This window comes from Piliocolobus tephrosceles, chromosome 8 (genome assembly GCF_002776525.5).
Source record: "Piliocolobus tephrosceles isolate RC106 chromosome 8, ASM277652v3, whole genome shotgun sequence".
Lineage (NCBI taxonomy): Eukaryota > Metazoa > Chordata > Mammalia > Primates > Cercopithecidae > Piliocolobus > Piliocolobus tephrosceles.
In genome coordinates this window covers 2163629-2175745 of record NC_045441.1, presented here as the reverse complement: position 1 = coordinate 2175745, position 12117 = coordinate 2163629, and the positions used below count along the sequence as shown (strand labels likewise).

At 49.8% G+C, this 12117-nt stretch overlaps 1 protein-coding gene across 1 annotated transcript in view; it reads right to left on the bottom strand.

Moving 5' to 3' along the window:
• Nucleotides 1-1089: 1089 nt before the first annotated feature.
• Nucleotides 1090-12117, bottom strand: part of GNA12 (G protein subunit alpha 12) — a 28919-nt gene continuing 17891 nt past the window's right edge. The window contains 2 exon segments of the mRNA XM_026447229.2: nt 1090-4724; nt 6434-6484. Coding sequence (XP_026303014.1) covers nt 4155-4724; nt 6434-6484 — 621 coding nt within the window. The 3' untranslated portion in view covers nt 1090-4154.

Here is a 12117-nt window from a genome sequence, read left to right as displayed (position 1 = left end):
GAACACATCTTTATTACTTTTTCAGAGACACAGTCTCATTCTGTCACCAGAATGGAGTACAGTGGCACGATCTCGGCTCACTGCAACCTCCGCCTCCCTGGTTCAAGTGATTCTCCTGCCTCAGCTTCCGAGTAGCTGGGACTACAGGTAGGTGCCACCACATCCAGCAAATTTTTGTATTTTTAGTAGTGTTGGGGTTTCACCATCACCATGTTGGCCAGGATGGTCTCGATTTCTTGACCTTGTGATCTACCCGCCTCAGCCTCCCAAAGTGCTAGATTACAGGTGTGAGCCACTGTGCCCAACTATCTTCATCTATTTTTAAGACGGGGTCTTTGCTGTTGCCCAGGCTGGAGTGCAGAGTGCGATCGCAGCTCACTGTAGCCTCAAGCTCCTGGGCTCAAACGATCCCCCTGCCTCAGCCTCCCAAGTAGCTGGCACTACAGGCACGCGCCACCATGCCCAGCTAATTTTGTTTATCTGTAAGGATGGGTCTCTTGTGGCCCGGGTTGGTCTCAGACTCCTGCACTCAAGCAATTCTTCCACCTTGGCCTCCCAAAGTGCTGGGATTATAGGTGTGAGCCACTGCACCCAGCCCAAAATGTTATTTACAATGGTTTCCTACATGCCAGGCTTTGTTTCGTGTGTGGAAATAGAAACTATGATGAATAAATAATAAACCACCTTCAAATAAAATGAGGATTAGAGCTGGGTCCGGTGGCTCATGCCTGTAATCCCAGCACTTTGGGAGGCTGAGGTGGGCTGATCACGAGGTCAAGAGATTGAGACCATCCTGGCTAACATGGTGAAACCCTGTCTCTACTAAAAATACAAAAAATTAGCTGGGTGTGGTGGCAGGTGCCTGTAGACCCAGCTACTCGAGAGGCTGAGGCAGGAGGATCGCTTGAACCCGGGAGGTGGAGGTTACAGTGAGCTGAGATCATGCCACTGCACTCCAGCCTGGCGACAGAGGAAGACTCTGTCTCAAAAAAAAAAAAAAAAAAAATTATGATTAGAGTGATCTGCTCTGAATTTTGGGGACTGACAAATCAATTTAGTGTTGGTTTTGAATCCTGGCAATATTTTATATTAAGCAAAGACTAAATTTATTTTAAGAAACATTCAGAGGCTGACGGTGGCCAAATTTTCAAGCCAGACCCTCCCAATGTTAACACACTGTGAAAAGCTTACGCCACGAACAACTGACCAGGACCACTATCATCCCAATGGGAGCCTCTGCTTTACCATACCAGGTTAGATGTCTGTTCCCAGAACCACCAAGTTAGTTATAACTAATAGTCTTCTCTCAAGTTTGTTTTTTTTTTAATCTTGGAGTTAAAATAATCTGACTCATTTTTCTTTTATCAAAGAAGTAGGAAAATTACAATAAAAATTCTAGAGATCTCTATAAATTAGACCTATGACTCAAAATCCTTGAAACAATTTCTCTACAAACAGAAGAGTTAAAAATAGGTTTCAGTAAAATCCCTATGTGCGTTCTTATGTGTACAGAGTTAGCTATGAGGAACATATCTTATTTTGAGGAACTTTATTGTTACATTTTTGCAATAATAGATGAGGCAAATCTACCTCCTGCTTTTCCAACATCTTAATAAAAAAAGACAATAAGGATTAACAATGAAATTAAAATTAAAAAATACAAAAGCCTAAGGTTCTGGAGACAAAACTGACTACGGTCTATGTGTAGCAAAGTTGTAAATGACAGTTTAGCCTTGCAGAGTTTCCTTCTTCTCCAATTACAATGCGTTACAGAATTTGGAAGGGGGTGTCTTTAAAAATATTCTAATTTACCCTGGTCATGAGGAGGAGGAGGAAGTCCAGCTCAGCAAGGCCAAGTGCCTCGGCCAGGGAGGTGGGGCCAGTGCTGAGTGGGTCAAGAGCCTGGGCTGGGGGCCATCCCACTGCACTTTCTATCGAGTTAAACGGACCCCACACAACAGCTCCTTCCTCTCATGCTTCCGGTTTGAAAGTGACGAGTAAATATGTCAGACTGTTTACAGGAAAAAAAAGCACTCATTGACAAGTCTGGACTACTCAGGAAAGTGTTTCAAACAACTCCCCTGGTACGCCAATCACAGCGCTGCTGTCGCCAACAGCGCCACCAAGAGGCTCCCCCAGTTGGCGGAGGACCCGGTTGCACTTCCTCTGGGCCCTCGATTTTCACACACACAGGAGAGACAGTAAAAGCGGACCCGGGAGGCAAACAAAGCTCACCACGCTCTGGACCCTGCTGCGCATCACTGTTGGAAACTGAAAATGTGACCTGAGACCATCCCGAGAGACCCACCAGAGTTTTCTTTCTCCTTTAAAACCTGGTCATCATCACTCAGCTCCGGTCACATCCTTTAGGTCTGTGAAGAGCCACAGAAGCAGTACAAAAACAGCAACTTCTTTATCCAGCCAAAAAAGGAGCCACAAGCCCAGCAAACACTGACGCACGCCCTTGAACACTGCAAGACAGAGTTCCATGCTGTCTCCTGATGAAAATGCGCTGCGAACAGGGTGACCCAGAGGCAGGTTTTCCCCTCCCTCTTCTGCTTCTGCATCTGTCCCAAGGGCTTGTATTTATCGGGTTTGCAGGAAACAAGCCGAGGGTGAGCTGCAGAGGGGCTCGGGGTCAGGGGCAGCACGGCCTTGGGACAAGGGCCCTGGGATGTGTAACTGAGCCACAGCAACATTCGGGTGCCAATTAAGAGGAGCTTTCATTTTTTTTAAATGCTAGGACACATCCCCAAACACACTAGGCAGGATTTCTCAGTAGAGTGACACACAGAGGGACCAGCTTGGAATGCAATGTATTTTAAACACAGCGAAAGCCACCTGGCAGGTAGCTGGACAAGTGAGCTGGGCCCAGGACTGGCCAGCTTGTATCAACATTCACAGGCTTTCACAGGCTTCCGCGGGCTCCCCCGGGACAGCGGCGTCCCAGACTGTTTACTTGTTCTGCAAGCAGAAGCAAGGGGCCTCAGTGAGAATCAGACTTACAGGAGAGCTGCAAACAGGCACGGCTGTCCAAAGGCACTGGTGGAGCGGCAGTGTGGAGAAACTCAAGATTCCTCCAGCGTCTGTGGGCTTCCTGAAAGGTCAGCTGTGAGCTCGCCAAGCCGCTGGGGCATTAACAAAAGCTCTGCTAGTGGCCTTGCCAGCTTTCTGAAGCCCCAGAAGAGGAATGTTTCTGAAAGAAGGAAACGCTATGTGCTGCCAACTGTGTGTGAGCAGATGACTTGCAGGAAGATGGGAAAGCCATCTGCAAGGGGACCTGGTTTCTGTGTCTTTGCCGTTGGGTTGGGGGGGTGGCTAAGGGGAGCAGAGCACCGCTGTGTGTACGAGGACAGAGCAGCAGTCCCCGTGGGCATCCTGTCTCAGTCTGTGTTGTGCCGCTGGGCATCGGGCAGGGTGGGTAGGGCTGAGCCTGCTGTAGGGGCATAAGGTGAATCCACACCTGCAGAGCTCCCCAGCCCATCCTCAGAGCTGGGAAGGGATCCTAGGCACGGCTCCTCAGCTTCATCTGAGAGGCGGGGACCAGGGGCTCTTAGGAAATCGGCACAGGAGTTTGAAAAGGCAACGTGCTCCCTTTGGGAGGTGGCCTTCAGACACTGCGGCTGGGGCTGCAGGGCCGGGCTCAGGCACTCTGAGTTTAGCAGCATTGGCGTGCACTGGATCTCTACAAGCTACCGTTAGGCAAAGCTTTCAGGTTAGTCTGTCTCAGAAGACTCGTGAGTTAGAAAAGCCGTCTGCAAGGCCAGCTGGTTTCTGTGTTTCTGTCATTAAAGACAGAGCGTGTGTGTACACATACACACACACACGGTCCTCAATTAAATTGTGTCAGAAAAAAGAGGAACGTTTCTGTAAAAGCAAAGCAAGCTGTGTGATTAGGTGTTCCATATTCACAACATCACTCGGGTTTTCAGTAGTTTCACTTGCCCCCAGGATTCAGTAGCTAACGTGACAGTTTCCATGTCCTTTTGCCTAGAGCTCACTGGCTGGCTGGTCTGACAGCATTCCTGAGCCAGGTATTCCAGGGCACGGATCCGAGAAACCCACTCAAGGACCACACAGACAAGACACACCCAAGAGTCTGACCCACAGCCATGGAGGCTGTTCAAGGACGACAAACCCCGGGGCTTTCTCGCTCACTGCAACATGATGTCCTTCAGGTTCTCCTGCAGGATGGTGTCTTTCACAGCATGGAACACGAAGCGGACGTTCTCGGTGTCGATGGCGGTGGTGAAGTGGTGGAACAGCGGCTTGCTGCGGTTCCGTCTCTTCCTGTCGAAGCACTGGACCAGGTAGCGCTGGACGTCCTCTAGCCTGTGCGGGTCGCCCCTGAAGTCCGGGAAGTGCTTCTTGATGCTCACGGTCTTCACCTTCTCCACCAGGAGGTCCATCTTGTTGAGGAAGAGAATGATGGAGACGTTGAAGAAGAGCTTGTTGTTGACGATGGTCTCGAAGATGTTCATGGACTCCACCAGCCGGTTGGTGCGCCTGTCCTCCATGAGGACCTGGTCGTACTCGCTGGAGGAGACCATGAACAGGATGGACGTGATCCCGTCAAAGCACTGGAACCACTTCTGGCGCTGGGACCGCTGGCCGCCCACATCCACCATCTTAAATGGGATCTTCTTAATAACGAAGTCATGCTCCACAATTCCCTTGGTGGCTTTCCTCGCCAGCAGGATGTCTTGCTTACTAGGAAAGTAATTCTGTAAAATACAGAATAAGGCAGAAATTTAGGGGGAGGAAGAAAGAACACAAGAAAATAAAAACAAAAAGATGGCAAAAAGACAGGGTAGAAGGAAAGAGACCGAGTTTTGCAAGAAGTTGAACCAGATACCAAAAGCAAATTTCATTTATAAAATTATCAACTGGTCATGAAACAGAATCAAATACTACATTTCAAAACGAACGGAGGCTCACCAGTCTGAGGACGAATGCTCAGAACACTCATGGGCAGGCCCAGGGCAAAACCACATCCATTTTCTTCTCCAGAGGAAATTTACCATCTTTTTTGTTTCCATACCAGAGATACCTTTTTATTTTTCTAACTCCCAGAGCTTATAGCTTCCGAAACCTTACTGTGAATTAATTTCGGTTTTGTAATGTGATGTAAATTCGGTCTGCAATACATTTAATGTTATTCTTAGAAAATTCTTTAAGTCTTTAGCAATACACAGGCAACCACACTCTTCACCCACTTTGACTTTGCACTATTAATAATCCTCCAGGCCAGGCATGGTGGCTCACACCTATAATTCTGGTGCTTTGGGAAGTGGGAGGAATAGATTGAGCCCAGGAGTTCAAGAACAGCCTGGGCAACACAGTAAAACCCCGCAATGACAAGCAGGAAAACCATTAGCTGGGCGTGGCGCCGCATGCTATAGTCCCAGCTACTTGGGAGGCCAACAGGAGGGTCACTTGAGCCTAGGAGGCTGAGGCTACAATGAGTTATGATCGCGTCACTGCACTCCAGCCTGCGTGACGGAGAGAGACCCTGTCTCAAAACAAAAAAACAAAAAAACCCACATCAACAAAATACCTCCCGTGATGAGTGCATGCACCACGCAGGCAGCTGTCTCGCCAAAGGAGCAAACAGGGACGTGATCAAGCCTCGATCTAGAGGTCTGATTACCACCCACAGGGTGTGCAGGGGACAGAGAAACATCTTCAGTAACACTGCAGGGGTGGGAGAGCAAAGTCCACATGGCAAGAAACAGCCCTACAGGATGAATAACCCAGTTACTCCAATAAACAAATTGAAAGAAAAAAAGGAGACACATACAGATGAACACTTAAGTGATATTGACCAATGGCAATGCATGCACCTTATTAGGTTGTTGATTCACATCTGCTGAAACAAAGCAAAATCAACATGAAAACATTAATGAGACAACAGGGAAAATCTCAAAACTGACTAGGGTGACATTACGGAGTTACTGCTAATTTTTCAGGAGCTATATGGTATCGCGGTTATTGTGGTTGTGATTTTTTGTCTCGTCTTTTTGAGGTACACCCTAAAATATTCTTTGCATTTGTTCCTGGAGACAGGGAGAGGGCTGCTGAAACAAGACTGGTAATCAGTGATAACTGCCGCGCCTGGGGTTCCATTAGACTATTTGTTTTTGAATATGTTTGAATTTTCCGTGAGATCAAGTTAAAGGAAGTCCTCCTTTCACTCAACAACTCCTCTATCTCCTTTATGGTGATCTGGGCAAAGGCAATTTCCTCCCCCGCCCGAGACGGAGCCCAGATCTACGTGAGAGCATGCCATTACAGTACCATTCGTGGTAACGTGACAGAATAAGCTCAGCCTGTCAGTCCCGCCAAAGCCCTTACCACGTGGACTGTTTTGGTCTCTGGACACGTGTTTTCTAACCCCAGAGCCCAGCTTCCTCGGGCAGACGTGCTTACTCACCAGCTGGCCGATCCGGTCCAAGTTGTCCAGGAAGTACTTCACTGATTCCCCCTGTCAGGAAGGAAGAATATTCAGAGCTCAGTCTGGATTGAGGAATCCTGATGTGGCAAATACAAGAACCGAACAGGGTAAGAGCAGTGGTATTTCGCCTCTGTGCGAATGGGAAAGCAAAGGAAAAAGGTGAAGAGTGTCCGTGTGTTTTCTAAAATAAAAAAACTACCATTAAAGAAAAATGTTAATGCAGGTTCTTTAGCTCCAAACCCAAGATTCAAATTCTGGCTGTTTTTCCATTTTCCCTGCTGGGTTTCGGCGTGTGGTGGGATGCCAGCCCCTCTGACGCGGGACTCTCTTTCCAGACATGAAGGCTGGCCCACTCCTGGCCATGCAGCCAGCAAACGACAGGCCAGAATAGGATTTCCGATTTCAGCTCCTGGGTACAGTCTGCTTCTGACGAAGATGGCCCAAGGGACCCAAGACATTGTCCTTAAAAATGGAAGATTTTGACGAGAAGGAGCATCTGGCAAAATATCTTCCCGTTTCTAGAAAGAGTCCATTATTCCTTCCCACATTTGTATGACCTGATTTACAGTAGCCAACACAGGGGAATCTTCCATTTGGATGGTTGTGGCGGAATGACGGCCAGTCTTCTCCTGCCTGGACCAATCATCGATATAATCTGAGACGTGTTCCACAGCAAGAAGGGCCCTGCGGAATCACCCAGGACCCCGTATCAGGAAGCGCTGAGCCGCCAAACGCGTGGCACACACCGGGCACGGGAGGAGCCAGGAGAGCGTAACCGCCGACCACAGAGCAGCCTGCACACGAACAGGGACGCACCGAGTCCCTTCAAAGGTAGCATGTTCAAAACCAATTACACCACTTTCTAAAAGATTCCACTTTGAACCCTGCTCTAAAGACAGACACCAGCAGGCGGGGTCTAGGCTTCCAGGCTGCCCTGACATCAGGGCTTGTGGAAGAGTAGTCACTTTCTGCAGTCTCAGGGAAGTGTACAGCGGCAAGGTCATACACGTGTGGTGAGCTGACGCAGGAGAATTTTAAGGAGAGAAGGCCATCAGAACGGACTACGTGAGGGTGCCGAAGCTCGTGACGTTGTAAGGGATGGAGAAAGGTGGCCAGCACCTGCTCAGTCTAGCTCTTCCTCCTCTGTCCCAGACGGACTGAGGGGAGAAAGCAGACAGGAAGCTCTTTCAGGGAGAAGCCCACATTCCCACTTTAGAACGAAGGCCTCCGGATGTTTCCAAAGCGAGTGTTTTGTTTGAGGGGAGAGAAACACATGCGCCTCCCCATCCCAGCGCTGCCTGTGTTGAGCGAGCATACCGCCACCTCCTCTGCGGCAGGACGGGGTGAGCACGGGCACCTCGTGACCACAGCTCTCCAGAGCCGCAGGCAGAGGCCCAGCTCTGCAGCAAGGACGGCATCGGGAGTGCTGGGGTGAAGGCACCTCAGGCGCCTGGCACGACTGACCTCTTGGGCCCACTCTCTGCCTTCCTCACCAAGTCCCTGCGATGTGGGGAGCCAGCATGAGGCCGGTGGGGCGGCTGCCTTCCTGTGGCCAAGTCCCCCTGCTCCTCTGCACATCGTACCTCCTCCCTCGTCCCGACAGGAAGCAGCTGGGAGAAGGTGCTGGGTGCACTCACTCACCTGATTTACAACACATTCCTTCCTCAGCGCCTTTCTTCCCTGCCTCCTCCTGCTCTCTCGCCCTCACCCGGGCCTCAGAAGGTGCCATGCACGCCCAAGAAGCATCAAGATACGGTTCCTCCCTCTCCTGTGGCCGCTGGCTCCCTCAGGGAGCTGGGAGTGGCAGCAGTTCACAGCCTGAGCCACCCTTGCCTGTGTTTAGGCAGGTGGTGGCACCAGGCATGAAGGAAGCAGACACAGTTCTCCTGCAGGGTTCTAGCTGGGTCAGGCACGGAGTCACAGTGGCACAGATGCCCTGGGCAGTGCTCTTATCACCACAGGACACAAAACCCTGGATGCCACGTGTTCCACCCAGATAGTATGGACGCGAGGGGAAAAGCGCCACAGAGGACACAATCAGGATGAGCTAGAAGGGAAGCAGGAAACAGGAAGGACGTTTCCCTCGGTGTGAATCTAAACACTCCTCGAGTCTGAAATCAGTCCCCAAACTGCACTTTACGACATGGCAAATGCTCATATGCAAACAACTTCCCTGCTGCTTTCTCTACAATGACTGAATAGGATGGCCCATTTAACTCATCACAGCATTTGTTTCACTACTTGGAATGGACGTAGCTTATCTGTGACTCTCGGTCATCTTGCACAGTTGGCGGAGGAGTCAAATCTAGTTTCATGTCAGGATGGCCTCACCTCGAGAAACAGCCCAGGGGGTCCGTGGGAAAGCTGCCACTGAACTGTAAGGTGCCAGGGACTGTGCCACAAGCTCTCTAATGGGGGCTGAAGGGGAGGGAAGAAGGGGACACAGAGCAACCCTGTGCGATCCAGAATGCGGTCCCTCACATCTGCACTCTTGCTGTGTCTGAGGTTTGGTGCACTGCGGTTCACCAGCAGAGACTGGACGACGTACCCGCTGATGGGGCGCAGCCCATGGGATGATCGTTTGTGACGGACTCAAGTCTCACAGCAGCAGCTCATTAAAAGGGCCAGGTTGACAATCCCAAGCACTTTCAACACTAGGAGAATCCAGTCATTTCTTCAGAGAAAAAGTATGTGGCAGAAACTGAGCGGTCCACGTGAAATTAACTGCTTGGCGGGTTTATAAAGAGGCACTGTGCCTGCCAAGACGAGCCCAGAGTCCTCTCGACGGCTGCTGCAGTCACAAGATCTAGAAACACGAGTGGATCCAAAGTGGGCTTTCAGGACTCTCCTTGGTGTGAAAAACCTACATTGCTCAAGATTAACACACGTTTGAACTTGCGTATTAAACAAAATGAATTTCATTAGGCTGGGGCCAGAGGCCACTGAGGACACACCTGACAGAGGCCTGTCCCCTGCCTCAACTGTCGCAGGAATGTGCCTGTCCTCTCACAGGCCCAGAGGACACTGAGCACACACCTGACAGGGGCCTGTCCCCTGCCTCAACTGTCCCAGGAATGTGCCTGTCCTCTCATGAGCAGCAAAAGGGATGAACCTGAGCAGGGGCTGGTGGGCGGTGAAACAGGGGTTGTCTGTTTCAAGCAGCAGCAGCAGGTTGATGTGGGGCCTGTGCACCTGTGCTGGGCACAGTCGGGCAGATATGACATCGTGACGCTGGGCAGGACCTAGGCCAACACACGCCCATGAGGGGACCACCTTTCTGTAGAGCCCTGCAGCCTTCAGCAGTTTCTGGAAGCACCTGTCACCCACACCTCCGGCAGGAGAACGACGCACGCTGGGTTCGCTGCTGCCCAGAGCTCCGTCAGCGCAGGCCCTACAGCGGCCTCGCCTGTCACCTCTGTCTCTGTACACAGCGAGCTGCCCCTTCACAGACCTCTGCTGTCCTCACGCGCTTCCTTCAGCTAACTTAAGACCACAGGAAAAGAGTCTCAAATCTTTCAACCCTGTACAGGACCAGACCCTCGAGATCAGTACATGAGGGGTTGACTCTGGTTCCCTCGTGTCCTCTGCTCCTAACTGGAGCCTTTCTACCCACATGCTTGGTTCCGTTTCTGCCTGTCAATGTCACAGGCTGACAGGGTGTGCATGAAAGACAGCCCACGTGTGGGTCCCATGGGGAGCAAGAGGGAACAAAGGTAACCGTGGATTGGTCTGAGATGTAAGGGTCGAGGTAGGGAGAGATCAAGAACCAGAGAGTGGTTACAAGGAAAACAAACACCAACGTCCAGCTCCTGGCCACAGAGCCTTTTAGTTTTAAACCCGATCTGCCCATTCAGGAGCTGTCTCACTTTTTTTTTTTTTTTTTTTTTTTTTGAGATGGAGTCTTGCCCTGTTGCCCAGGCTGGAGTGCAATGGCATGATCTTGGGGCTCACTGCAACCTCTGCCTCCTGGGTTCAAGCAATTCTCCTGCCTTAGCCTACCGAGTAGTTGGGACTACAGGCGTGCACTACCACACCCGGCTAACTTTTGTATTTTTACTAGAGACAGGGTTTCACCAGGTTGACCAGGCTGGTCTTGAACTCCTGACCTCAGGTGATCCACTTGCCTCGGCTTCCCAGAGTGCTAGGATTACAGGCGTGAGCCACTGTGCCCGGCCCTGTCTTACAGTTTCTGCACTTAGTGAGGCTAACTATAAAATCCTAAAATGGGGTCATTCACACTGTGACTGAAAACAGGGCTTGTCAGTGGTGAGCCAGATGATTCCAAAATCTAGTTCACTCACTTCAATGTAACAAAATAGGAAGACAAATTTTAAAATTGCTGTATATGAAAAACAACAGCAAATTACTCCAAAGGCCAGGTTTTCAACTTCATTACTTAACACCTAAATATTACAGTTAGCATTAAATTTCCACTGAATGGAGATGCTAACCAAACAACAGAGAATCTTTCAAAATACTTTAAAAAATATTATCTAGTTCCCCAAAAGAAATCCTCATTTTGAACTCAGGCTTTGCTCAGTGAATGCCTATGACATCTCACAGGGGTGGCGTGAGATTAAATGATATCACCGCTGTGAAAGCATTCTGGAAAAGAGAGAAAGCACCACCTTCACATACATTATAAAAATGAAGCTTTTCAAGTCTTAACGTGGGTACCTATGAAGTGTCTGTTGCTAATTTATCATCCCCAAACATTAGGTAAGAGGGCCAGGTGTGGTGGCTCACAGTAATCTCAGCATGTTGGGAGGCCGAGGCAATTACTTGAGGTGACGAGTTCGAGATATGCCTGGCCAACATGGTGAAACCCTGTCTGTACTAAAAATACAAAAATTAGCCAGGTGTGGTGGTGTGTGCCTGAAATCCCAGCTACTCAGGAGGCTGAGGCTAGAAAATCGCTTGAACCTGGGAGGCAGGGGTTACAGTGAGCTAAGACCGCACCACGGCACTCCAGCCTGGGCAACAGAGTGAGGCTCCATCTTAACAACAACAACAAAAAATTAGGTTAAAGATTCACTGGCAGAAATACAAAGTGATGCTGGCACAAGGCTGTCACTGCAGCAAATGTCTAGTAAGAGAAGCTGGTTGAATAAAATGTGATCTCCATGCAGTCGGGGGCTGTGCATCGGCGAAGGAGAAAAGCTCCGTGGCTGGAAGGAGGTTTCCGATACCCACTGCCAAAGGAAAAGCACAAGGCACAAAACAATGCAGAGTATCTTCCTTTTATGTAAGAAATGGCGGGAGACTAAAACTCGTAGTCTACTTGCTTATATTTGGAAATGTGGATACACCAGCAGCAGATGAAAATGACTTCTAGGGAGGGAGGGAATGGGGGATGGGACAGAGACAGGAGCAGACCTCTCTGAGTATGTTTGACTTTGGAACCATGCTAACATCTTCCATAATTAAAAAAAAAATTAAATAAAAAACCAACCCCTCAAAACTGAACCCAAATTAAAGCAAATGAACCTAACAGGATACCAAGGTTAGAGGCAGAACCTAGAATTCTGGCCTCCTCCAGTTTTTTTTTTTTTGCCAGAATGTGGAAGTACAGAGGAGCTGGCCCCTGACCCTGGCCACACTTTGGCCCCCTTGCCCTGTGTGTGGCCTCGTGGCTGTGCCTGTGGACACCTTGTCTCCAAGCT